The following is a 27,964-nucleotide window of genomic DNA, read 5'->3' as shown; positions in this document are numbered from 1 at the left end:
ACTTGGGGGATGAATGCATACAAAGGGGAGCAACACAGTGTCCATTTCAGGGAGATGCATCTTGAGGAGAAAACTCACCTTTCTCTTGGTTCCCAGGAAATCAAGGGCCAGCATGTTGATGATTTTTAGCAACTTTCAGTCACTTGCTGAAGATTCTTCTTTATCTCATGACGTGAGTGAGAGCTACAGGATAGCTGCTTCTTAGGTCCAATGGAGTGGGAAAAAATTATAATTAATGGAATTTTCTGGGGCCCCAGGAGATTCTCTTACACATTCCAGGGTAGGATTCTCGAGTTCTTGCGCTGAGATGTCACACAGTTTGCTGTGTGGTGGGTAAGACTCCAGATTGATTTCTGAGGAGCTTCTGGGCCACGCCTAACGGAGTCACCTCTGGGCGGGGGACCATGGCTTTCGTGAAGTCTTGAGCTGGAGTCTTGTCATGTTCTTCAACAAGAACCTCTTGCCCTGCCCCCGCCTCCATGTGGGTGTGTCCGTGGCCCTTTCTTCACTGTTCTTTTCACCTTCTCTGAGCTCCCAGGAGGCTCAGAGAAGTGAATGGGTCACTTGTAGCCATAACATAGGATAACATGGCATGTCTTTTCTCATTAACTCACTCCTGATTTCATTTCACTTTCCTATCATTTTCCCCCTTTATCTTGAGTCTCGCCATTCTTTTTTAAAAAATTGTTTTTGTTCTTTGTAAAATACACACAAATATATTAGAATATAAAGGAAAAAAGTGAAGTCCCTTCTCATTCTCTTTCCCTTCCCCCACTGCCCTCTCAGCCCTTCTCCCTGGGGCTAACCCCTGAGGGGGGTTTGGTGGGTGTACTTCCAGTCATAACCATTCTTCAGTTTAACACTTCTAATAAGTTTATTTTTTCTATTTCTGTAATCGCTTTTTCATTTCCCAGAATTCTGTCTTGTTTCTTGATTGATCTTATATTACAGTAGCCTATATTTTTTATGGATATGTGAATATCTTGAATCTTTTTGAAGATGATAATTCAATTTTAAAAAAATTATCTTCTGTTTCCTGAATTAACTCAGTTTTCTTGGTGGTTGGTTCTTCTGTTCACTTTGAGGTCTCTCTTTTATGCTGATATTTTCTACAAATGCCTGGTGATTCTTGGTTGACATTTATTTGTAAACAGGGTCCAGATTGATGTGTTCTGTAGTTGTGAGTTTCCTCAACGCCTGTGAAAGCCACGATTGTGTGGGTAGGCAATGCGAATGTTAATTTTAAGTGCCCTGGGTGTGACATGTAGGTGGACACTCGAAGCCGGGTACTTCTGTTAGAGCATGGGACAAGCTCATTTGAGGTTGTGGGCATCTGTTGTTCATGGAGGTCAGTAGTTAACCCGGGGCACTGGTATACTTTGGTTTTCCTGCCCTGTGCCCATTGAGGGGGGCATCCCAGAGGTCCAGTCACCTCCCCTGCCTAGGGCTTCCTGCTGCCTCTCTCTTGGGATGTTCTGGGGTTCAGTTAGGAAAACAGCTTCTCCAGAGGTCTTGTGTTGGTGTGCTGGTTCCTTAGAGCTGATCGGTTTCATTGCCAGTCTGTCTCTTTGACTTCTTACTTTCCAGCACTCTCTCAATGTGTCTGATCCCCAGCTCTTTCTTGTTTTTTTGTGGGCTCTCATGGAGTTATTCCATTTTCATCTATCTATCCATCTGAATTATGAGTATATACGTGTGTATATGAATTATGAATGTAGGTATATGTATGTGTGTATATCTCCTCTTTATTTTGTCATTCTAGTGGGGTTTAGAAGAAAGGAGAGGTAAAAAGTGTGTACTCTCCCTGCCATCTTGAACAAAAAGTCCCCTCTCACTGATTTTTATTTTGAAATTTTGTGCTATTTTTTGGAGAAAAGTGCAGTAGAAATAAGCACAGATTATTCCCTGGACACTTACCACATCTCAGGCTCATTCACTCATATCCCCTCATTAAGTCTCCATAAGAACTATGCTAGGCACATGTGTCCCCATTTTGTAGGTGAGAAAACTGAGGTCTTGAATAGGTAAGTTTCCAAAGGCGGCAGAGGCGTTGGTTGGCAGAGCAGGGGTTCACCTGTGCTCTCCTTGCTCCTCTCTTGCAGCCTGCACTGTGCCAGCTGGAGCTCCCGGCCTCTACAGGGATGGAAGAGTGGATCAGCTGGCCCCTTGTTTTTACTGTCGATGCATTGCCTCTTCTGGGGGCCAGGGATTTCCCAGCTGGGCCTCCTGCCTCGGTTTTCAACTTCAAACATCATTTGCTAATAGAATGCCTTCACATTACAGCTAATTAAAACGTGCTCATCTCCAAGTTTGGCCTAATTTGCAGGAATGATTTAGAAACTTGTTGGAAACGAATCCAACTCAGTAGTATAACCTAGGGTCAATTTCATGCATAAATTTTATTGTTCCATTGTGCTGTGTTTTAACTTGAACTGAACTTGATTATGTGGAAGATGGACCCTGGGCCTTTTCGTGCTCGTTTATTCTGCAAATATTTACTGAGTGCCTATTGGGTGCTATCTATATTATTTAAAGGGGCCCCTCCACCCCACCCCTCATGCTTTCTCTGTTCTATGCGTCCACTTGAGCTGTAAGTTAATTTTTATGCAAAACCAAATAGTGGATTCAAATGTGACTTTGAGTTTGATGGAAGTGCCTGGGTTCATATCCTGGCACTTACAAGCTGTGTGACTTTGGACCTGCCACTTAGCCTCTCTGAGCCTCAGTTTCCTTACATAACCACACTTGCAACTCAGGTTTGTGGTGAGACCTCTGGGAGATCAAGTCAGTCATCTCCCTCATCCCTGCTGCCAGGTGCTGTTCGGGTCATCTTGGCCCTCTGTAGGACCGTGAGCATAGGCTCATCCCAGCTATTATGTATTTTATAAATGATAGAGTCTAGGGAGCTTTCCAGTTCAGAACAGTGTAGTGATGGTCCTGGTTGGAACCATCTCCTTTCTCTCCTGTATCAGTTCCCTTCTTTCTCATTGCAGCTCCCACAGGGACTCTTTAAGGTTCAATTAAACATGCAGACTCACAAGACTCACACAGGCGATACTTGGTACCTGTCTCCTCGAAGGAGTTGGGACAGGAACCACTGCCTGCCAGGGGGGCACGTGATCTGCTCCTCTTCCACAGGGGCACTTCTTGCGGCAGTGTCTGCACTTGTCCACGGAGGTGGCCAGGAGCTCTTCTCTTTGCCAGCCCCCCACCCCCCAATTTTAGTTCAGGTGCAAGAGAATGAGACCTACAGTGGGTGGGTTTGGAAGCCACCCAGGCTTGGAAGACTTATTCCCCAAAGGACCCATATTTTTGTAACAGTTCCCTAGTCTTCACTTCAAGGGTCATGTCCGTTATGAGAGTCACTGCATTCAGGAAAACCCAAAGTATGGCTTCTTTATCAGATATTTATAATTTATAGTCCCTCCAGTCCAGATGCAACTTTTCAATCAGAGGTGATTTTGACCATAAGCAGAGTTGCCTGGTAACATAGTTAACATCCTACCTTCATCTGGTTTCCAGGGGAGCTATGCTAGACAATTAACAAAGGTGAAATTCTTTTGCAAAAGAGAAAAGGGTTTGGTTAACCCTTTACTCACATTCATCATCCTATGTTCCCCTAAGGGGTAGTGCTTTTTGGCATTTCTTTGGGAGAGATGAATGAAGCCTTCAGTATGTTTTGTAATGTATTTCATGCTGTGTACATTTTTTTGATTTATCTGTATAAGCTAAGACACTCACAAACTCTGGTCAAGAGATATGCTTTGGAGTCATATCAGCCTGGGATCAAATTCTTGCTTTGTAACTTACTAAGAGTTAATTCATTTATTCATTCATTTGTTCAGCCATGCAAAGAACATTCACTGCCTGCTGTATGCAGGGCTTTGTGGTAGGTGCCAGGCATGAACAGGTGATTAGGACCTGGTTTTCCCCTTGAGGAGCCATAGTCTTATTAGAGAGAAAGCAAAAATACACAATTCCAAAGGGGTGTGGGGCCACCAGGCCAGGCTGGGAGTAGACTGGGAAGGCTTCTCAGAGGAGGGGACACCTGGCCTGTGCTTGAAGGTGAATTGGCCAAGTGAAGAAGATAGAGAAAAGCATTCCAAGGTAGAAGGAACAGCATGTGCAAAGGCATAGGAGGGGATGAGAGTATCAAGAGATGAGGCTGGAGTGGGAAAGCTACCTCATATCTCTGGGCCTCAGTTTCCTCATCTACGAAATGGGATTAACAGTGCTTACCTGTTTATGAAATTAAATGAGCTAATAACACATGTTTAAGCACCTGGAATAGTTCATTTTAATTCCCTTTCCAAATCTGTCTGTGGATGCCTAAGAGCCAGGCTTTGATTTTAAATGAGACAGGAGGAAAAAAAAAATACTGAAGGGGCTGGCCACCCACCTGTACAGCGGCAGCATTTCCTCCAGCTGCGCTTCTGTGAGTCGTCTCACCTGTCCTGTGGACGGAGCACTGAATGTTTGCACGCCGTCATAGATTGTCTTACAGTATCGGTGAAGCACATAATTGTTTCTTCCTAATGGCTCGATGTTAACAATAAGCCATGACCCCGTGGAGGCGTTCTCTGGGACAGTTTTCCATCTGCTGACAGCCATGCGTCTGTCTGATGCCTTGTCAACACGTCTTGTCAATTGCTGCTGTGTCTTCCTTTTCTGGAAAGTGGCCACCTCCCACATACCAGCTGGGGATGCTTAGCTCTTGGGGACGTTTACTATCCACTGAGCACAAGCCACACATCAGGATGAGCCGAGGAGCCATCCTGGCCATGATCAAGATCTTTCTGATGCATAAATCGGATCCTGTCATTTCTCTGTGCAAAACTGCTCAATGGCTCTCTGCGGTGGCTTGGTGAACTCTTACCAACCTGTCACACCTCTGCTTAAAACCTTCCAGTGGCTTCCCCTGATGTGTAGTTAGCATCAAATGCCCTTTTTGGCCCATAAATCCTGGTGTAACGTAGCCCCTGCCTGCTTTTCCAGCCTCACTCCCCTCCTGGCTGCTCTGTCTCAGGCACCAGGCTTCGTGCTGGGGACATGGAGGTGAGCAAAGCCAGCCTCCCCGATGTTGACTCCATTCTAGCCACCCTGGCCTTCCTGCTGTTTCCCAGACACTCTCCCGGCCCCCGCCCCAATGCTTTTTTTTGCTTGAGGGCTTTGCACATGCCTGGAATGTTCTTGCTTTCATTCTTCACGTGGCTGGCTCCTGCTCACCCTTGAGGTCTCGGCTTTATCCTCTCCTTCTCAAAGACTCTGACCCCCTAATCTGTGCAGTTACCCTGTTACTTTCTATCACAGCCTCTAGCGTATGTCTTTCTCCATTGCGTGGTGTATCTGGGAGCTTGCTTGAGTGTCTCTTCTACCTTGAGGACAGTGGGCTTTCAAACCCCTGGGGTCATGTGTGTTTTCTTCACCACTGAGTCCCCAACACCTCAGCATGGTGTCTGCTGTGTAGTAGATGCTCAATGAAACGTTGTTGAAAGAATGAATGAATCAGTGTGGCGGTTATATTTTCCAGAGGTGGCCACCATAACATATCCCAGACTGTGCTTCCAAGAATAATTCACTCACCCTCTCTGAGCCTCACTTGTCTAATTCGTACATTGTTGCTGGGAGGATTAAACACATAAAGGAGACAGACACAGTGTCTGGGGCCAGCAAGTGTTAATAAATGTGAATTCCCATTGTAGCAACATGCCAGCCTCACCTCCAGCCGAGCCCAAGGAAGTTGAAATGGGAGTCAAGAGGGTTGATGTTTGAAATCCTTATGGTTTTTAATCAGTGCTTGACTCTCTGGGGCGAGGGCTGGCAGACCTCAGCCCCCTGTTTTGTCCACTTCCCGCCTCCCTGTGGATGGTGACCTTGCCATTTTCAGAAGGGAGGCGTGACTCCCAGTTGCTTGGGTTGGGGTATCTGGGGCACAGACGGCCTGGCCTTCGGAGATAACGAAATCTCTCTCCAGCCCATGGAAATACTTCTGCTGAATGAGCAGGACTTCTTGGTGACTTCTCTCCTAATGTTATCACCCTTTCTTTTTGTTAAACTGTAATTTATGAAGACCACGTTACCTGCCAAAAAGTTTAGGAAATGGGGGGAAATCGCCAGCTACTATCTCCCCATGTGGACTAGAGAACAGTGTTTATTTGGACACTTTCCTTGCTTAATATTCAGTCCTGCAAACTGCTCCACCCCAGCCTGGGCCCTGAGAAATCCCTTACCCATCTTTCTCTTTTCCCTTTTCTCAATGTATAATTTACCTATTCATTATGTTTATAGTTTATGTCCCACCCCCACCACTAGACTGTCGGCTTCACAAGAGCGGGGCTCTCTGCTTTTGGCTCATAGATGTATCTATCAGAGCACCTCTAACTGCTATGCCTCTTGTTTTGGCATGCCCCACCTCCTTGGCAAACTCCTGCATACATAAGTTTCTGCTCAAGTTCCACCCCCTCCTGGAGGCCATCACTGCTGTCCTCTGAGCTGCCGTCCTTGCCCTTCCAGCTCCTGGAACACCATGGGCTCCCTGAGAGCTGGGGTGCTCTCTGTCCCCAGGAGACGGGGCCTCCAAGGCCGTGTCCAGGAGCTTGGATGTTGTCTCAAGGGCGGTGAGAGTTGAGGTGTGTTGCATTTTAGAAGAATCTTTGTCTTACGGGGAAAGCATTGGACTGGGCAAGAGTGGGTGCAAGGGGACAGTTGGGAGGTGATTACTATGGTTTAGGAGAGAACTGATGATGGCTTGGGGCTGTACTATCCAGTATGGTAGCCACTAGCCACACGTGGCTATTTAAATTTAAAATCAAATCAAGTCAAATTTAGTTCCCCAGTCACGTTAGCCATGTTTCAAGTGCACTATAGCCACTAGGGTAGCCCCTGTTGGGCAGTGCAGATATAGAACGTTCCCATCATTGCAGAAAGTTCTGTTTGACCACTCCAGCTTGGACTGCAGTGGTCGGGTGGGAGTGGAGAGAAGTGGAGAGTGTGGCAGATATTAACAGGTAGAATGATGAGATTTGGGGATGGGTTGGATGTGGGATGTGATAGAGAGATGACTCCTGGGTCACAAGGAGAGAGCGTGTTTATGGCTGTTGATTCAGGTTGTCATGCCGTTTTCCAGAGGGTCATCCATGTTCATCAACAGCACGAGAAAGCACCCATTTTATTGCACCCTCCTGGCACGGCTTATTATCTTTTGAAAAACTTTCAGTTGTGTATATACCTCTTGCCAAATCTGCCTTCACTTAGGGTCTAACATGTGGACCATGAGGTCTTTGTGATCAGGGAATTACATGTATATTAATGCAGATTTCAATAAAAAGAGTTATGTTTGCCATTGTGGTACTGTCTGATGCTGTTTAAATGCCTTTGGTAATATCTTCAATCAGACGGCAAATAGAAAAGAGGAAAGTTAGTAATAAAAAATGAATTAGGGCGATTAGTGAAAGGTGAACCGTTTCCCTCCTCAGGCGACAGGCAGAGTTGACCGAGCTTTGCAGGGTGCCTCCTATCCAAACACACGTCTGGATTATTGCAGCCTCTGGGGCTGGCCCTGGAGTCCGCTCGGCATGTAGGACTTGGTTATTGCATTTAGTTTTGCAAAGGTCATGGACGTCCCCTCGGAGGGGCTCTGAGGGGCTCACATCAGGATGAGGGGGTCACACCCTGGGGTGGGCTGGAGTGAGGCTTCTGAAGAGGACTTTCTGATTCAGGGCAAGCCAGGGGTTTCTTCCTCCAGGGCAGAGACATCAGTGGCCTTGCTACCCCTCCCTGCATCCTCCAGGGTCTTGGAGAATCCCATCGGCCCCTCTTTCCAGCATCTTCCCCAGTGGTGCCCTTGGGGAACCTTTCCTAGCTGTCTGGTGTTAGGGGTGGGGGTCCCTTCAAGGAGGAGGTAGCGGCAACGGTTTTAATTGACTAATGCAAGCACTGGGACTAGTTCCTGTGGCATCAAAGAGAAACAGAATTCTGGTGACCAAGTAGGGTGTGTGAGGTTGGAGCTCAAACCAGAAGGACACGGAGCTTCCACCTGGGTGATGTTGGAACCACCCTCACCCAGAACATGGACATGGAGATCACACAGCTGGTGGTCGGGGTGGTTATGTCCGCGCTAGCTGGCTCACCTCCACAGTCGGTGGCAGGTTGGATAACACCCACATTAGCTATATGATTGCTACAACAGCTGGGCAGTTTTGGTTAATACCATGTTAGCTGGATGATCCCCACAGTGGGCTGGTAACTACCTACCTTAAGCCAGCGCTTCTCAAACTTTAACGCACATGTGAATCACCGGGGGTCTTGTTAAAATGTGGATTCTGAGTCAGCAGATCTGGGGTGGGGCCAGAGATGTTGCATTTCTAACAAGGTCCGAGTGGTGCTGAGCTGCGGGTCACTGGACCACCATTTGAGAACCAAGGCTTTTGTGTCAGGCTGAGCTCCCTAGAAGCAGAACCTGAGAATGATTCTCCTGAAGGAGATTCAGTGGGGGGTGCTCTCATGCGAAGGGGAGTCGGGGCAGCAGGACAGGGCGGGGGAGGAGGTGAGCAAGGAGGTGTTCTCAGCTGGGCACCTGCTTCAGCCTGATCCCACGGGGAGCCCTGAGCATGAGTGTTACTACAGAGCTGGTCCCATCTTGAGGCCAGGGTGGGGCGGCCCTTTGTAGCCCCCATGTCAGTTGGTCATTGGCCATGGGCTTCCTTGGGGAGGGGTGAACTGCCCATCAGCCAAGGACAGTTCTGCAGAGGAGGGGGCAGCTGTGGGCATCAGCACTCACAGCTGCCGGGGGATGGGTGCTCAGCCTGAAAAGGGGGATCTGGGTGTGATCCCATCAGCACCCACACACTGTATCCTTGCCTGAGAATGGCCTTGAGGAGTGTGGACTGGGAGCAGGACTCTTGGCTCTTGTTTGAACTCTGCTGTGTGGCCTTGGGTAAGCTCCTTCTGCTCTCTGGGCACTGTTTGTGCTGCAGCCTCATGAGGTTTTGGTGGTGACTGGTCCTTGGTCCTTTCCTGAGGTTGTGATGGAGCCTGGGGGTAGGGAGGGGTGGATGAGTGGGGTCTGCACAGGATGAGGCAGCTCTTACTTCAGAGCCCAAGGGGGTGGGAGGAGAGAGAGAGAAAAAATCCCCGAGACTTGCAGTGTTCAGGGAGGGCTTCCTGGTGGAGGGAGGCATTTCAGCAGGACCTCCAAGAAGGGTAGGACGGGGACATATGGAGGAGGGGAGAAGAGAACAGTCATTTATTTAGTATCCATCATGGGATGGGTATTCATTTGTGCTATTTATTTAATCTTCACAACAACCCTTGAAACAGAAGCCGTCCCTGCTGTGCAGATGCGCTGAGGCTCCAGAGGGGAGGTGACTGGGCCCTGGTCACGCTGGGATTGGAACACAAAACCATTTGCTAGAATCCCCATTCTCCTCCAGGATCACAGCATGTAGGGAGGGGGTGTGGTAAAGGCTTTGGGAACCACTGCAGACCTGTCGGGGTGGGTCCAGGCTGGTGTGGAAGAGGAGGCAAACCCGGGCCTTTGGAAGAGCACTGAGTGCCACGCCCCGGAGTTGGGGTCTGGTAGTGGGGAGCCCCGGAGGGCTTGGGGGCAGGTGTGATATGTGCACGAGAGTACCCCAGTGTTGTGCCCCTCTGGTCTGGGGCCCTTCCTGCCCCCACGCTGGGCCATCTTCCCACATGTCTGCCCCCACGGATTCAACTTCTTCATCAGCGTGTGTGTGTGTGCTGATGGAGTGGCGGGGGAGTGGAGTCCATCCTGGACCCTCCCTGTAGACCACTTCTTTGGCATTTAGGGTATTGGGGCAGAGGGGCTTCCACTTTTGCTGTAGGTGCTTGTGAGAATCATACTGGAATCATACTGCCGTCCAGGGGTCTCAGTGTGGGTAAGAGCTGGTCGCCTTGCCACTGTGATGAGCCCACCTTCCTGCCTCCCTCCCTCCTGTGTGGCCAGCCCCATGCTGCACGCTGGGGCCTTGGAGGTGAATGGAGGAAGGACCACAGATAATTACCCCAGATGCAGGCAGATGTGGGTTGGGGTGTGTCAAGACTTAGGGGTGAGGATTCATCTTCAGTCTTCTTCACTCTGTTCCCTGTGGCCTGATTTTACATTTTAATTAATTAATTAATTAATTTTTTTCCCCCAAAGCCCCAGTATGTAGTTGTATGTCATAGCTGCACATCCTTCCAGCTGCTGCATGTGGGACGCGGCCTCAGCATGGCCGGAGAAGCGGCGCGTCGGTGCGCGCCCGGGATCCGAACCTGGGCCGCCAGCAGCGGAGCACGCGCACTTAACCACTAAGCCAGGGGGCCGGCCCCCTGTGGCCTGATTTTTATCCCCCAGTCAAAGCTGGCAACATGCAGCTCTTTCTTTCTCATCCTTCAAGTAAACCTCTCTCTCCCTCCTCCCTCCCTCCCTCCCTCCCTCCCTCTCTCCCTCCCTCCCTCTCTCCCTCTCTCCCTCCCTCTCTCTCTCTCTCTCTCCTCTCTCTCTCTCTCTCCCTCCCTCCCTCCCTCTCTCCCTCCCTCTCTCCCTCCCTCTCCTCTCCCTCTCTCCCTCCCTCCCTCCCTCCCTCTCTCCCTCCCTCTCCCTCTCTCCTCCCTCTCCCTCTCCCTCTCTCTCTCTCTCTCTCTCCCTCCCTCCCTCCCTCCCTCCCTCCCTCCCTCCCTCCCTCCCTCCCCTCTCTCCCTCTCTCTCCCTCTCTCCCTCTCTCTCTCCCTCTCTCTCCCTCTCTCCCTCCCTCCCTCTCTCCCTCTCCTCTCTCCTCTCTCTTCGGGATGTTATGTAAGCTGCAGTCACAACTTAGCACCTGGCACAAGATGCTGATATCAAACATGGAAACTGTTAGTGCCAAGCGGAGTGCTGGGGCTAAGATGGTAGCATGAGAAGTGCTAGTGGAGTGGGGCTGGGGATGGAGGAGGAGCTACTATTTATTGAATACCTACTATGTGCCAGGCACTGGGCTACGTGTCTTATGCATACTCTCTTATTTGACCCTCACAATAGTCCTGCAAGTTACATATTATTATTACCATGTCACAGCCACCTGACCCCTGAAGCTCAGAGAGGTTGAGAAACTTGCCTATGGTCACACCGCCTGTAGGTAGCAGAGTAGATCACGAACTGGAATCTGTCTAGCTCTGAAGTCATGATCTTTATTCTGTAGTCCATGACCCTGCAGAGGGTCTTTAGCCTCCTTTGGGAGGCCCTGTCATGTGTTCCGTTTTGACTCAAACCATCCCCACTGCGAAGACTTGGCATAGCATGTGTTATTCCCACTGCAGAGACGGGCAGACATAGGCACAGGGTGAGTGCCCACCTGGTCCAGGCTCAAGCCAAAGTCACAGGCCAGCAGGGTCAACCCCAGGGGCCTGACCCTCCCCCCAGTTGCTTTCCACCTCCCAAGAGGCTTTTGTTCTTCACTTGATGTTGTATAGACCAGACACATGTTCTTTGGCCGTGAGGGTATCATGGCTGATTCTCTTCTGTCATCTCCTGTATCAGTTATCTACCGCTGTGTAACAAGCCAACCCAAACTAGTGGTTTAAAACAACCACCCTTTTATTTAGCTCACAATCTGGGCTGGGCTGGCTGGTCTCTGTGGGGCTCTCTTCTGCATCTGTGGTCAGTTGGTCGGTCACCTGGCAGCTGGGTGACCTAGGATGGCCTCACTCACGTGTCTGGCAGTTGGGAGGCTGCTGGTCGGGTGCTGGCTGATTGTTGGCTCAGCTCTCTCCACAGCCCCTCGTCCTCCAGCAGACCAGCACGGGCTTGCTCACCTGGTGCGCCAGCATTCCCAGCTCTCCAGTGCGCAAGCACAGTTTAAGCCTTTGCTCTCAGTACATTTGCTGCACTCTCATTGGCCAGATGAAGTCACATGGCTCAGCCCGGCTTCAAGATGTGAAGCAACAGACTCGTCTCTTGACGAGAGGAGCAGGAACATCACCGTGCGGAGGGCACGTGTGCAGAAACGGGAGGACCTGTGGTCATCTTTCTAGGCTACAGCAGCTGCCCTCGCTCTTTCAGACAACAGATGTTTATGGAGCCCCTGCTGTGTGCCAGGGACTGTGGCAGGAACTCCAGGGTGAACAAGGCTGACCCAGTGCTGTACTCTAGAGTGCTGATTTCTAGTCTAGCTAATAAATAATTACATAGTGAAACACACAATGTGAGCATGACAAGTCTGATCGGGAGAGCTGTGCAGGTGCAGGGAGGGCTTCCCTGACCCTTAAACTGAGACCTGTAGGAAGACTAGAAGCTGCTGGTTGTTGGGACAGGGGAGGCATTCTAGACAGAGAGAAGGGCATGTGCAAAGGCCCTCTGGAGGGAGGGACCTGGCACGTTTGAGTACCCAGTGAAGTGCCAGTTCCTTTGAAGTGTCAGCAAGCTTGAGCTGAGAAAGGAGCTTTGGGTTCATAGCTGTCCCCTGAGCAGCCCCTGTGTATGCAGTCTCAGGGGAGGTGGAGATAGACCTTTCCTTGGGCAGCTCTCACACGCTGGGGCAGCTGGGCTCGGTGCACTTTGGGAGCAGGGAGAGAGCTGATGCTCAGATCTGATGCTCACTTGGGCACTTTGTGGACGAGGAGGGATATGAGAATTGGAAAGGGCAGGGAGGCAGTGAGGGAGGGGTCAGATGTGCAGGATTGGGGGGTTTGGTGTGAGTGGTAAGTAGGGCTGGGCGCTGGGTCAAGTAAGGGTTTGGATTTAGGTCTGTTGGCTGGTGATCTTTGATCTATGAACTGAGAACACTGTGATAGATCTGGGTGGGGAGGCCTGTGGGGAGGGTGCATAGCAGGAATGCTTGGGGGCTCTCCTGACCAGCCAAACCCCAGTCCCCTAACTGTAAGCCAGCCTTGTGTCCACCTGCCAGGCCAGGATGGGTGTCCTGGGGGGGATCTGAGTGTCGAGTCCCCCTGGAGACTACCTTTGGTGTTCCATAGCATCTTCAACAGGTTCTCTCAAGGGGGTGTGGTTTTGGAAAAGGCCCGGAGTCACTGGGAGCCAGAATAGTGATCATAAATGAGCCTGCACAGAGTTGGAAAAATGGAACAAGTTAGACAAATCCGAGTTTGAATCCCCGCTCCTTGCTGATGTCACTGAAACTCTGGGAAACTCACCGCCCAGCCCTGAGCCTCAGTTTTCTGATCGGAAAATGGGGCCTTGCCCCGTCCCCCCTGGGCTGAGTTAGCAATAGGGCCTTTGCTTCTGTGCAGGCAGGCCCTTGCCTCTGTGCAGCCGAGGACAGTGGGGGACCTCCCTGACTGCACAGTTGGAGTGCAGCAAACACTGCTCTTCACCAGGCCCCGTGTCAAGGAAGCTGTCTTCCCTAGAATAAACAGAAACCATGGCAACCAGGATGCATCACATGGGCTGACAGCACATCCCCCCGCCCAGGGCCAGGAGAAGGGCCTGTCACAGATGCCCACCAGCAGTGGGGTGACCCATGGGGACACCCTTAGTCCTCCCTCCCTGCCTTAGGTGGGACTGAGAACTTCTAGAAAAATCAATCCTGACTTTGGGTTTCTATTCAACCTCACATTTTATTATTTAGTTTTACTTTTCAGTCTTGTCCCAGAAAGCTTGTCTTGAATGAGATAAGTTGGAGCAAACCTCCCTGCCCTCCCCCTCCCTCTGTCATCTCCTGATCGAGGCCCTGGCTGGAGTTGCCAGGACGCTTCTGGAGGTGGGCACTGAAATGGTGGCAAATCTACTCTGGTAGGGAGGGCATGGGGCCAGCAGGCTCAGACAGTTTCCAGACATCCAGCAAGGTGGTGACATTAATACCCCACTTTATGGAGAGGCTCACCCTGGCCCAGGGTTCACAGCTAGTAAGTGGCAGAGCTGGGATTCAAACCTGGGTCTTCATGCTTCAGAGCTCATTTCCACCCTGCCTTTGAGTGAACTGGGGGCTCAGCCTCCAGTGTGGCAGGGAAGAGCGCCTTTGTCAACTCCCCATGTGGGGGCAGCTGGCCTGCGATGCCTGCCCCCAGCGCAGAGGGGGCCAGGGTGGTGGGGGAGGGCAGCTGAGGTGGCCTTGGAGGCTGGGAAGGTTTTCCAGTCCTGTGTTTCTGCCTGGCAGACTCCTCGTGCACCTCTGGCAAGAGTGGACTCATGCCCTTGCTTCTAGAAGCACGGCCTTGCCTTGGCTGGAAGTTGGGAGTGGGTCTTCCTGGAGCCCCTGGCTTCTCCCTCTGTGTCTGCAGACACATCCACACTGGAAAGAGCCCAAGCTTGGGTCCTTATCTGTAAATTGAGGGACTTGATGACTCGGTTGACAGCGTCGTAGTGAGCATACACGGTAGGGCCCAGAACCTTAGTTCCAATCCTGTCTGTGACACTTACTAGCTATGCACATCTAGTAAGTTACTTAACCTCTCTGTGCCTCAGTTTCCTCCTCTGTAAAATGAGGATAATAATTGTACCTACCTAATAGGGTTGTCATGAGGACGGTTGTCATGAGGACCAATATATGTAAATATACCTGGGACAGCATATGTCCTACTGTTATTGTCACCTTGTAGAGGTGTTGGGACTGTTAACGTGGATATGGCATTCATTGTCATTCATTGTGCTCAGCAGGAAGCAAATGCTCAGAAACTGTTTGCTTTTTGGTTGAGGAGGGGAGGAAGGAGATGGGATCAGTGTGGAGAGCACCGCAGTAGACAAACCGCTGGGCTGGCTGTGGGACCTTGGGACACCCACCTAACCTCTCCGAATCTCACTTTTGGCAGTTGCTTGTTTATTTTTGGTCGTCATTTGTTCACAAGGACACATACGAAGATATAAGAGTATATATAATACATTGCAGAATTAGAGCCAAGGAAAATATAAAATAGGACAAATTCTAAGTGGAAAATAAAGACAGGTATGTTGGCCCTGAGCTCTACAGTCGTTGAAATTGGCTTGCAAATCTGGCTCTGGGCTTCCTGGCAGACAAGCAAAAAGGGAAATAGATTGACTCTGTGATTTCTTTGTTCAGGGGAAGAGGCTTGGCAGCTCCTCATAGGAAGCACAGCCTTAACTGGCATTTGGAGCTAAAAAAACTGCCTCTCACCCACCTCATTGAAGTGCTCAGACCTCACTTTCCCCAAATGTAAGGAGGGGGATGAGTCCCTGCTCCCTTGCCTCTCTGACTGATTGTGGGGATTACATGAGTATAAAGTACCTGGTGCCTGCCCGGGTGGGGTGTAGTGGGTGCCTGAGGGCATAGTTCTCCTCCCTCTGCCCGTCATAGCCAGCTCCTGTCAATTTCTGGGCAAAAGCTGAAGTCAGCATGAGGTCAGCCCAAACAAACCCGGCTGTGCCAGAGTTCAGTTCTGCTGTCTGAACCCAGCCAGGGGGAGGGTAATGTGTGTGGGGGGTGGAAGTTGTTTAATAATAGGACAGATGCCAAGGCCAATGGGCACTTTGACAGAATGAGGTTAGAACATGGCATTGTGCATACACCCCACCAACGAGTACATGCTGTGGGGTCGGAGGATGAGTGAGGGTTCTTTTGGTGAGACCATTTGTGCCATCAGACATGAGTTCGAATTCTGGGAGGGCTGTGGGGATGGAGAAGGGGAAATGGAGGCGACTGCAGAGGATGAGGGGGGGCAGGCTCAGCACACCCTCAGGTGTGCAGTGTGGCCCCGTGGTGGTCAGCGTTTTCGGCAAGGAGACGCATGGGACTAAGGAACCACGACGTCCCAGTGGGCGTGAGGATCCACACAGGGCACCTAGAGGCACAAAGTGGCTTCAGTCACTTCCCTTGGGTGATTTGCTTAGTAGAAGCTTGTAGCTTCTCAACACTTACAGGTGTTGACGGGGGCATCACAATATTGTGAAATTAAGTAGCGAAGCCGGCTTCGTTACCAGCTTACCTGGCGAGGAAGCAGCCGCCTTAGTTAGCACTGATGGTTGGATGTGACAGAGCTAAAATTGAACTTGGCAATTACAGCTCGTGAGAGGTTCTCGGTGCTGTGAAAGGAAGGTTCCATGGAAATCAACCCTGGTAATCACAGGGTTTAAAATTAGTCAGTTACTATTAAGGTTGCTCTGTCAGCATATGTTTCAGGGTGATGCAAGGGAAGGGGGATGGAAACTTGGGTTTTGACTATCTTGCCTTGCCTTGTGTTCATCTGCTTTTTTTTTTTACATTAGTTCCAGGACAAGGGTTTGTGAGACCCCATGTTAATGTCGTGGTGCAGGGTGGCCATTTGAATGATGGGTCGTTTTAAAGTCCTTTTCTTTTTATTTGCATGAGCTCGCACCTCTGTCTCAGCTCTCTGGTTTTCTCTAGACTTGTGAGGGGGTTTTCGCAACAGCTTCGTGCCTCTCCTTGGGGTGTTGCCCATAAAGAGCTCAGCTTTTTGTTGACTCCTTGTCCCAGAGGAAGGAACGTTGTGATCTTATTGAAGGTTTCAGAGTCCTTCAGGGAATTGCTTTTATTAAGCCTTGACTAGAATATTTCAACAATCTCAGAGCATTGTCCCCATTTTGCAGATAAAGACAGTGAGGGGCTGGTGTGCGCGTGGCTGCTGGTGCAGAGAGAGTCAGACAGAAGGAAAAAGCTTGTACAGATTCAATGTTAAGTTGGCCTGGGGTGTGTGCACAGACCTTCTCAAATGGGAAGTTGGAAACTCAAGTCAACTCATTGTGTTGAGCCTCAGTTTTCTCATCTGTAAAATGGGAACTTATAATAATATAGGCACAGCAGAACCTCAGCACAGGTGGCTGTTGTTATTAACAGTGGTATTTATTGTCCACCTACTTTCTGCCAGACACCAGACAAGACCTTTCCCATAGGCGATGGCTGCTTCGCACGAAGACCCCACAAGGAAGTCTTAAGATAAGTAAATGCAGGCTCAGAGAGGGTATAACTTTGTCCAGGTCCTCTCAGTGAGTAAGGGGTAGGTCCAGGATTCAAACTTGGGCCATCTGGCCCCTGAGCCTGGCCGTCGTCCCTGCCCCTCACTCTGGGAACAGTTGAACATCAGGACGACAAGGCGGTGTGGATGACCTGTCTCTACGGCCGAGGACGGAGAAGCATTAGACAGAAGTATCTTTTCCAAAAGGCTGCACTCCTCCACAGGAAGCTGAGTCATCTCTCTTTGTTTTGAACCAGAACCACTGAGATGCCTCAAAATCCGAAAAATAAAAATAAAACTAAAAAATGCTGAGTTTCGTCAGGATGCAGCGGCCCCTCCCTGGCTCCACCCGGGAGGGGCTGAGCAGAGGTTCTGTGGAGCTGGGCCTCCTCCACCCTGCACTGGGCACCTTGGCCCAAATGTTTGGTGCAAAGCAAAGAGCACTGCTTCTAGAATCCGGCACCTGGGGGCTCGCCTTGCTGAGCCTCAGATACCCCACCTGCCAGGTGGGCCTACCTGCCCCAGCCCTGCCTGCCCCATGGGGCTGGCACTCTCAGGGTGATGAGTCACGGTCGGGACCCTGCTCTGTCACTGCACACCTGTGGACAGCGTGATCACAACCCCACAATCCCTCCTTCCAGCACATGTGGCAGAATCAAGTCCAGAATCTTCTGTCCCCAGGCTCAGCCCCCACAGACTCCCTTCTCTGCACATGTGGGGTTCAGTAAGTGTTGGATGGAGAACACAAGGACTTCCTCCACTTGTCCTGTATCACCCCATCTGTGCCTCTTAATGTGCTTCCTTCCTTCTCTGTATACCCAAACTCTGCCCTCCTTCAAATCCCAGCTCCAATGACACCTTTTCCGTGAAGCCCTCGGACCCTTAGCTGTGAGCACTGTCTCTCTTAATTCATAATTTCTCACTTACATGTGTGAGCTGGGATGTCTTTGAAGGCAAGGACAGTGTCCTGTTTACATATTGCCCTGGTGTCTGGAACCGTGCCCTGCGTGGAGTAGGGAGTAGGCAGAGGGAACAGAAAATGCTTCTTGAGTGAATGAATGGATAAATGATATTTGAAGGATTTTTACCTTCACACTTTCTCTGTGACAATCAGTTATACCTTTTACTTATCAGAGTCTCTGGTTTCCAATTAACAAGTTTAATATTCAACAAGCAATATGGGCTTCTTTCCATATCAGTAGATGCTGATCATTTTTCATGGCTGCACAGTATTCTGTTGTACGGAGTGCTCTGATTTATTTAACCAATCCTTTATCAATGGATTTTATTGACATTTCCATTTTCTTATAAATAATGTTGCAATGAAGAAATAAACATCCTTGTCCATATGAATTTGGCATAGAAAGTCCTTTCCCATCTTAAGCTTATATAAGTATTCATGGAGGGTCTCTTCTAGCACCCTTCCAGCTTTGTGTGTGTGTTTCCAAATCTTTAGTATGCCTGAAATTTTCATCCATCTTTTTATCACAGTGCAAAACCTGCATCTCCCTTTCCTTCAGACAAGCTCTGTGTGCTTGGATCTTGGCCTTGGATCTATACACTGTGCGTACTTTCTATTTGTTGAGCACCTACTGTGTGTCAGGCCCTGTGCTAGGAGCTGGGACCCAGAGATGAACAGACAGGTGGTCCCGGCCATCAGGGAGCTCACAGCCTAGTGAGGAAGGTGAACAATAAACACAGAAATAAGAAGCATCAAAACAAACAAACAGAAACCATTGGCTAGAGTAGTGTGCCATGAAGAAAATACAGACACACTGGGCATAGGCCCCCTTTATCATGTGGCATTTGCTGTCCCCATGCCCTTCTCTCTGTCACTTAGTCTATTATTGTTATAAGTGTTCAGTAACGGGGTGGTTCCCCAGAACTCCTCTCACTCAGTCCTGGGGGCCCTCAGCTCTGTGAGCCTTCCTCAGGGGCCTCTGGTGTTTCTGAAATGTCCAAAAAATTAAAATTGGTTCAATAGCGCCCATCACAGTATGTGGCATTAATAGGTACTATCATTCCCATTTTACAGATGAAGAAATTGAGGCTCAGGGAAGTTAACCATTCAAGCAGGCAGAGCTAGGATTTGAACCCAGTTATGTCTTATTCCAGAGTCCACATTCTTCATGGAGCCCTAATTTAACTGCACTTGTGTGAAAGCTCATGAGACTGCTGGGGGGGTCCACAGGGCCTTGGGCCAGCACTGTCCCAAGCCTGATCCAGCCTTGTGGTGGGTGACCTTGGCCCTTTGCCTACTGGCTTCAGAGGAGTGGGAGGGACCAGGGAGGCTCTTATATTTTTGTTTTAAATTACAAATGTAATACATGCTTGTGGAAAAGAAAAAAAAAAAAAGAGACAAGACAAGAAAGAAAAAAGCAACTGACAATACCTCCTTCTCCTACTCCCCAGGGTGCCCACTATTAACAGTGTGGCATCTTTTACAGTGCCTATCAACACACACACACAGTTGTTGTTTTTATAGTAATGGGATCATGTTCTTGACTTTTTGTCCCAGCTGGTTCCAAGTCAGCACCTACAGACCTTCCTCATTCCATCATATTCCGTACAATGGATGTATTTCAATCTATTCAACCCGACCCTGGTGTTACACATTTAGCTCGCCTCTAATTCTTCTCTGTGACAAGCAACATCCATGGGCATGCACTGTGCGCATGAGTTTGGGTATTTCTGCAGCACGGATGTTCAGAAGTCTAATTGCCGAATGAAATGGCATGCAAGTTTCACACGTTGACAGGTGCTGCCAGATTGCCTTCCAAAAGCCCTTCCAGCTCGATACCTGCTCCCAAGGTGGCGTGCCTGAGTGGGGAAGGCCCTTAAGCCACAAATGATGCAGAGCTGGGCTGCCTCCCTTTCCGTTCCCTGAGACCTAGTGCTGCCAGGAGCTCCGAACACACAGGCCCAAATTGGGATAGAAGATGGATTTTGATAAAAGAGGTTAAATAACAGGTTTTTCCATTTCACCTTATAGGAATGGGATGGGGGCGGGGGTGCTGGGCCTCCAGCCAATAGAGGACCAAGAGTTGTCAGGAGGGCTTATAAAGCTTGCTATTTCTGGCATTTTTTCTCTTTCTCTGCTGATTATGCAGCAGAATCGCACAGAGGCTGTCGCGGGCGCGTTCTCTCGCTGCCTGGGCTTCTGTGGAATGAGACTCTGGCTCCTTCTACTTACAAGACGCTGGTGCATTGCAGGTGTGTTTCAGCAGAAGGTAAGCAGCGGGTACCCGCCACCTCATGGGGTGGCGGTCATCAGACGGTCGCTGTGGGCTGGAGACAAACGATGCCTGAGTAGGGGCAGGCAGGGACCTGGACTGGTGCCTGTCACATTGTAGAATGAAGATGCTTCGGAGGGTCCAGGAGGCCCTCAGTTGACAGCTCCTTCTTGAAAAGGAATTCTGGAAGTGGCTGGAATTGGCCCCTGGAGAGCAGGTCTTGGTGTCCAGAGCGTCATAGGTACCCGGGGAGCTCAGGAAGCATTTGTTCATTCATCCATCCGTCCATCCATCCATTCATCCCTTCAGCACACCCTGCGGGGGCCTGGCCAAGGGTGGGTGGGGGATCTGGCTGCCTCGGACCAGAAGGGATGTTGGAGACGGCACATGGCATGGAGGAGTCCCGAAGATACCCGGGGTGAGGCGTAGCTGTGGACATGACCAGGAACAAAGTTTGAGCTGCCTCTTCCATTGGATTTTGGAGTTTGTGGAATCAATCAAAATTCCTCCCAAAATTTGGTGAGGGCCACCTTTTCCTTTTGTCCATTGAGGATTGAAAAATAACCAGTTGGGATCTTCAGTGAAGAAAGGACAGCAAAAAATGAGGAAGGGCGTCATCCAAGATCTGAGGGCCAACACATAATGCACGTATTAGGTGACAGAGATTTTGAATGCAGAAACCTGACATTAATGGCACTTTCCAGCCGTCCCTGGGGAGATGGTCTTTGTGCTGGGAGTTGACTGAGTTGGGGCGGGGCTTGTTGCAGTTGACAGCGCTGCACCCCAGCTGAGCAGGAGGCCTGACCTCTTCTGTGCTCTGATTTATCACTGTCGTTGAAAATCCAGCTTCGTGCACATGTGTCCCAGAAATGGAAGCCGCCCTCTTAGGCCTTCTTTGCCTCGCTTGGAATATCCAGGTGAACCGAGAGAGACTAAGAAACAGGAGCTTCTGTGTCCCTGTGTGATCCCCACTTTCTGCACACTGGGTCTAAAAGCAAGAGGCCATAGGCCCCGGTCTGCTGGGGAAGGCTTTGGAGCCAGCCAGCCATTGAGGAAATGGCTATGGAGTGCCTACTGCGTACCAGGGTCTGGGTTAGGTACTGGGGTCAAATCTCAGCTCTGCCAGAAATACAATCTGTGACATAAGGCCGGCTCCTTGAGCCTTGCAAGTCTCAGTCTCCTCATCCATAAAATGGGGACACTGATACTTCCTTCTCTGTGTTGTGATGATTGTGTGTGTGTGTATGTACACACACACACACACATACTCTCACTGCCTAACACTTTGCTAGTATGTGGTAGGACCTCCATAAATGTTGAGTGAATGAACGAGCAAATGACCCAGAACATCCAGCTCTGCTCGGGAGGAGGACTTTCGTGGCTCCCACTGTGTGTGTGTGTGTGTGTGTGTGTGTCCGTGTGTGTGTCCATGTGTGTACATGTGCATATGTGTGTATGACTTGGAGCACTCTCCCCTTGTGCTTATAGCCAGGGGCTCTGTGTTCTGGTTCTCTTCTTAGGGAGCCCAAATGCAGGGCCCCAGCCTGCTTCCCAGCCCTGGCTGATGTGGATTTCTGTCTCTGGCCACATCTGTGGCTCTCCATGGGTTCCTGACTGGGAGAGGAGTTAATTACAGGGACTTATTGGCTGTCTTAGAACAGAACTGACTCTTTATTTTTAACACTTCCTGAAGAGCTTACTGGATACCAGTCTCCAGCATTGTATTGGTGGAGTCTCGGGACAATAGGCAGCCAGTAAACCAGTGTTTGCTGAGAACCCTGGATCCGAGAGGAAGGGCTTGGAGCGGGGAAGGGTGGTCCTGGAGGGGAGGGTGTGGCTGGAGTATTGCTGCCCCAGCACACCCCCTGAACCTGGAGAACAGAAGCTGAACCCAGGTTTAAGACGTGACTGAGTGCTGGCTCTGCTCTGCGCTCACTGTGTGATCTCAGGCAGGTCACCTTACCTCTCTGAGCCAGCGTTTCCTCGCCTACAAAATGGTAGATTGTTAGGAGGATTAAATGGGACAAGATATATAAAGCACTTTGTTGGTGCTCAGTAAATAAAAATACTCTCCCCTCTGGGGGAGCTTTGACTGGGGCCCAGGATGCCTGCCGGCACACAGGGTCTGGCACACAGCAGGCACCCACTGAATATTTATGGAAAAAACGAAGGTGCCCAGGGAGTGGGAAGCTGGAGTTCTATGTGCATATCCTACTGTGTAATTGCTTTGCGATCTTGGGCAAGTTCTTTGCCTTCTTTTGGTCTCTGATTCCTTCAGAAAAATAATTCAGGCTTGTCCCACCGACTACTATTCTACTATTCCGTGTTAGAAATCAGGGCTGTGTGTGGAAACTCCAGAGGAAGATGAGCTTCATGTTTGAAATTAATTTCCTTTCTGTGATTAGTGGCCCCCGTGATGACTCTCTCTCCCCTGCTGCCTCCTGCATTTACAAAGGGGTAATTAACGAAATTGGGAGCAGAGGTGGGGATGCGGGGTTTCCTGAGGAGCAGCTCGGGCACAGTGGGGGCTGCCTCTCTGGCACCCACTGTGATCGCCTCGGGGGGCCTGAGGGCCGCCCAGGAGTCGCCATCTCTGTCCAGCCAGGGAACCTGGCAAATGTTCACATGTGTGAACAATCGCAAATGAAGCCCTGACATATCATAGATGGGGAGTGGGTTCTCCAGCTTCTCCCAGACCCTGGGGTGCCATTTTCCAGGGAGGGCGTGGGGGCCTCCCGCTGTTGGGTGTCTGTCGAGATGGGCGTTGGAATAGGAATCAAGTGGGCCTGGATGTGCAGGCTCCAGTCTCTTGATTTCTGGCTGTGAGACTTGAGGCAATGTACTTACCTTCTCCAGGTCTTTCTTGCTGTGCAGAACAATTGAGGCCGTGGGAGCAGCAGCCCCTTAAGAGTGGGGGACTAGTATAGAATGGCAGCTTTGCACATCCTCACCCCAGAGGGTTCGTCTGAAGGAAACAGTGGCTCTGAATGGTCCTTGTCTTGATTCACCCCCCACCCCACTCCCAGACACGCCTTCCCCCATCATGCCCATCTTGGTTAACACCGTGACTGTCTACTCCTTGGCTTAAGTCATCCCTGACCCCTCTCTGCCTCACTTCCCGCAGGTTGCTCCTCACTCCCCACTGGCTGCACCTTAGGGTACAACTACGTCTCCCCACCTCACTATTACTTGTCTCCTGGGTGATACCAGAGCCTCCACCCTGGCCTCCCTGCCTCCACCTTCCCCCTTAGAGTCTGCTCTCCTCACAGCAGCCAGTAGGATTTCTGTGAACCACTCCCCTGTTAAAGCCTTCAGTTGGATGATCACATGTAGCCTGCTGGATCTGTTCTGATACCGTAATATGCCCACGTGGTGGGGCTGGGTCACCTGTCTGATCTCATGTTTTGCAGTCAGCAAGCTAGCATCTGCCTCCTCCCTCCCAGGGAGAATCACTGCCCTGCCGCTTCCTAGAGCCCCCTCCTCCACTATCCAAGCTAAAATGCTTCTTGATTTTGCATGTGGGGACGTTTTTGTCCAGAACGTTTCCTCTACCCCTCGAACTCCTGCTTATTCTTGCAGACAGAGTTGCAACATCACTGCTTTCCAGAAGCCTTCTCTGATTGCCCACTCATCCCTCCCCAACAGTCTGTGCCAGGGGGCCCTTCCCTGTGCCCACCCCATCATCATCCTCCCAATCAGTGCTGTGATGCCCTGTGGGGACTGGAGCCGTCCTCCTGCGCCCTGGAAGGCCAGACAGCACAGTGTCTGCTTGGGAAGCATTAATTTAGGCTGTAAATGCAAAGAACTCCCTGTAAATTAAAGGCCTTCAGACCTAGACAGACTGGATTAGAATAGTCAGTCTGTGGTTTGATTTGGCTGTGTGACCTTAGACAAGCCATCTCACCTTTCTGAGCTTGAAGGGTCATGTGGATTGACAAAATGACCCCTTTAACAAATTTCCTCTTCTTTTTCATTTGCTGGACAGTAAATGTCCCCAAAGACACTTGGAACATTTAAATGGCTCCTCTCCCTTGCTCTGAGCAGAGCAAACCCAAAGAGGGGCCAGGCCCAGTGGCCCCCACTACTGTGCACAGAGGAGCCGTACGCAGAACCCCAAACAGGAGCAAAAATAGCAACCATGGGGGCAACCTGAGATGCAGAAGCCACAGGAAGAAGCCGCAGGCCGAGCGGATGTCAGCTGCTCCGAGGCCCCACTGAGGTTCCTCCAATGTGCCGAGCTGTGCAGCCCTCACGCGCGCCCTCGCTGGCTCCTCCGACCACAGCATCAGATAAGGCTGCGGAAAAAGTGCCGCCTTCGTCTCTCTGGAGAGGGTAATCTCAGTGCCATCTGTGCGGTACACTCCGTCCCCTGTTGCCTCTCGGGTTTCTCCTCCCCTCCCCCTTACTTGTTCTGCCCACCTTATTGGTCTCCTCCCGCACACTCCCACCTTAGGGCCTTTGCACGGGCTCTTTCTCCCCCACGTACCTGCCTGGCTCGCTCCCTTGCCTCCTTCCAGTCTTGCTCAACTGTCCCTCTCTCAGTGTGGCCCACCCTGACCACGCTGTTTCAACTCGTTTACCCTCCCTCCCTGCACTGCTATCCATCTCACCTGCTTGCCATCTCACTTACATACTGTGTAGTGACTGACTTACCGTGGTTAGTGTTTGTTTTCCGTCTCCAATGCGAGAGGCAGGGCCAGGGCTCTTTGGCCGCTGCAGTATCCCAGGGGCCTGGAATAGCCTGGCACCAAGTAGGTGCTCAGTAAACGTTCCTTTAGGAAGCGGGTGCACAGGTGAAGGTTAAGAACCAGCCCAGCTGTCAGAAAAGGGTCAGGCTGGATGGTGTGGATCCTGGTTTCGAGAGGGTCAGGCTGGATGGTGTGGATCATGGTTTCATGTGCACACTCACACATGAGCGCACACACACACACGCATGCCCTCAGCCACTGTTTGAGCCTCTCAATTGTTCGGGACAGGGCTGGCCTGGGTTCGGTGCTCATCAGATGTTTATGGGAAGGAAGGGAGACTGACAGCAATGTCGGTGTACAGGAGACCTCGTGCTCCAGGCTGAGGGCCTTGGCGCGTTCCAGGGGTGGTTCAGCAGGCAGGAGCGTAGAGGTCCAGTGGGAGACGGTGAGGGGTGGGGCTGGAACCCGGTCAAGGAGGACCTGGGGACCAAAGGAAAGAGGTGGGTCTTCATCCTGAGGACAGTGGGGAGCCTTTGAAGGATTCTGAGCAGGGGAGTGGCTTATGGATGATTTAGGACAGGGTTCTCCTGGTTTGTAATTAGGTGGGAATATCCAGTCTTTGTTCTTCCACCTTCTAAGAGTCAACTATATGCCAGGCATCCTTGGCTGTGCTTTTCACAAGATTTCTCACGAGCCCATTATATAGATGAGAAAATTGAGACTCACAGAATGGAGTCTCACAGAATCCATCCTCCATAGGGCAGCCCGAGTCATCTTTTAAAATATAAATCAGAGCATATTACTCCTCTGCAAAAACTCTCTAAGGGCTTCCCATTTGAGGTAAAATCCAAGTCCCTGTCACGGCCCCAGGACCCCACATGCTTTGGCTGCTCTGATCTGCTGCTGACTGCTCTGATCTCATCCTGACTGCTCTGATCTCATCCTGGTCCTGCCCTCTACTTACTGTGCTCCGGCCACATGATTCCTCCCCCATGTGAGAGCTTTCTGCTTGCTGACCCCAGGGACTTTGCACTTGTTGATCCCTCTGCTTGCAGTGCTCCCCCCTTCCTATTGCGTGCTGGGCTCCTTCTCCTCCTTCAGGGCTCCCCCAGTTTAACTGTCACCTCTTGAGAGAGACCTTTTCAAGTACGTTTCTCTCTTCTGTCTCTGCTCTCTCTTTGCTTCACAACATTTGTCACAACTGTAGCCACTTTTGTGTGTTTGCTTATTTGTCACCTGCCTCCTCAGCAGACTCTGAGGCCTGTGGAGACTGGGACTGTGTCTGTGGAGGATGTGGGGAGCTGTGGGCCTGTGAGGATGCCTGGATGCTCCTGGACCTGCCTGAGGAGACAAACACCTTGCTGGGACTGCCTGAGAAGGAGCAGCCCGATTCCTGTTGCACGTGGTCTTGACCCACTCCCAGTGTGGCCCACATTCCCTGTAATGCCAGCCGCTCTGCCTGGCATTTCAGCAGCCTGGAGGATCCACAGTGCATGTTGAAAGATGTCAGATCTGGGTTCAAATCCCAGCTCAGACACCTAAGAGCTGTGAGACCTTGGTTAGATTCCTTGACCTTTCTGAGCCTCAGTTTCCTCATCTGTAAAATGGGCATACAGAGGGACAGTCTCACACCAAGGGCCCAGCACATGTGTGCCCAGTCCTTGATTCAGCTTTAAACTCCCTTATCTGAAATCCAGAAAGCTCCACAACCAAAAGTTGTCTTGTAAATATGCTGCAAACTCATTTGGCCTCCAAACCTGACCTGAGCTGACATGAGGCTCTTTGTACTTTTTGCTTAACCCACGTGTGTGAATATTCCTAGGAGTCACTGCAGAAATATGAATGTGTTGACTGCAGGTGTTCCCCAGACCACACTGAGGCTACTACGTAATTGTGGAATCTTTGCTTCCTTATGTTTCTGAAATCCAAACAAATTCTAAGTTCTGAAACCCTGTGGGTTCTGGCGGGGGGAGTTGTGGACCTGTGTGTGGGGGCTGCCGCTGAAGACCCTCCTGGGGAGCAGGAGGGTGCACAGGGGCCTCTGACAGCCGTCGCAGAGCCAAAAACCTCTTGTTTCCTCTCGGTTTCTCGGCAGCCAGCGTCGTTTTAGTCACCTGGGGTTAAGCTGGGTTTTGTCAGCTTAGGGGCAGAGGTTAAGACTTGGGCAGGGTGAGCCCAGGTGCACAGGCGTTTCTGGTTTGAAATGAAAAGGGGAAATTTTTTTCTTATGAATCATCAGAAAAAGAAATCAGAAGGAAGTGTGTGACCAAGGAGAGGAAATTAGGGTTTGCTAACGGCGTGAGTCACCCCTTTCTGCCTCCTGGGTGATCCCTTGCTCTTGGCAGCTTTCATTCATCTCTGAGACGCTCAGGTCCATATTTTGGAAAACATAACTGGGGAGTGTCGTGGTTTTATTCTGGCTCCAATCCCACTTCTCTTTCTAGCCGTCCATATAAATGTCTATTTTTGAATCACTGCCACACTCTTTTACTTATTATTGTCTTATCAAATGTTCCCTCCCTGCCCAGGCTCTGCTCAGAGCCCTGCTTCCTGGACCCACCCTCGGATCATCACAGCAGCTTCTGCCTGGCTTCCTAGACACCCTCCAGTATAATTTCCATGATCCATTCTCTACTTGAAGCCAGAGGCCAGTTTCTAGAATGCAGCTCACAATCTGGGCTTCGGTCTCAGCTCCCAGTGTGGCCCTGGAAGCCCCATCGTGATAAGGTCCTGTCTGCCTTGGCATCTCGGCTTTCATTGCCTCCCCGCTCAGTGAATGGGCCCTCTTCTCCAGTTCCCGGCCTCAGCGAATGCTGTTCCCACTGCCCTCCCCTTCTATCTTGTGCGTTCTCCCTTCACCTGGCTAATTCAGCTCAGCCTGCAGGTAGGTCTGCTAAGAAGCCACCTCCTCTGAGAAGTCTCTAGGCTCCTATGTACTCTGGCTCCCAGGACACTTATCATCTGTATTATAATTCCTAGTCCTGTCGCCCTCACTGTACCATCAGCTCAGGAGGACAAAGGCTGTGTCCCGTCCATCACTGGTACCATCCCCAGCACTCAGAACAGAAGGCTGTTTTCAGCAAGACTAGGTGGACCTGAGACAGATGGGCAGTGTGGTGAGGGGGTGACTCCTGAGGCAGCAGGCAGGGGTCTTGGGTCCTCGTCTACCCTGCTTCTGGC

At 50.7% G+C, this 27,964-nt stretch overlaps 1 protein-coding gene across 3 annotated transcripts in view; it reads left to right on the top strand.

Moving 5' to 3' along the window:
* TOX2 (TOX high mobility group box family member 2) overlaps positions 1–27,964 on the top strand; it is a 139,027-nt gene that overhangs the window by 8,795 nt on the left and 102,268 nt on the right. Inside the window, exon 1 of one of the 3 annotated variants that reach the window (XM_004430383.2) lies at positions 19,875–20,093. The exons of the other annotated variants lie outside the window; for them this stretch is intronic. Within the exon in view, the coding sequence (XP_004430440.1) occupies positions 19,968–20,093 (126 nt within the window). The 5' untranslated portion in view covers positions 19,875–19,967. Of the gene's footprint in view, positions 1–19,874; positions 20,094–27,964 lie in introns of those variants that run through there. 3 annotated transcript variants of the gene reach the window in all.

The sequence above is a fragment of the Ceratotherium simum genome, chromosome 21 (genome assembly GCF_057802395.1).
Source record: "Ceratotherium simum simum isolate JZ-2026a chromosome 21, ASM5780239v1, whole genome shotgun sequence".
NCBI classification, from domain to species: Eukaryota; Metazoa; Chordata; class Mammalia; order Perissodactyla; family Rhinocerotidae; genus Ceratotherium; species Ceratotherium simum.
Note: the sequence above shows the minus strand (reverse complement) of the source record. Positions and strands in the feature narration are given on the sequence as shown.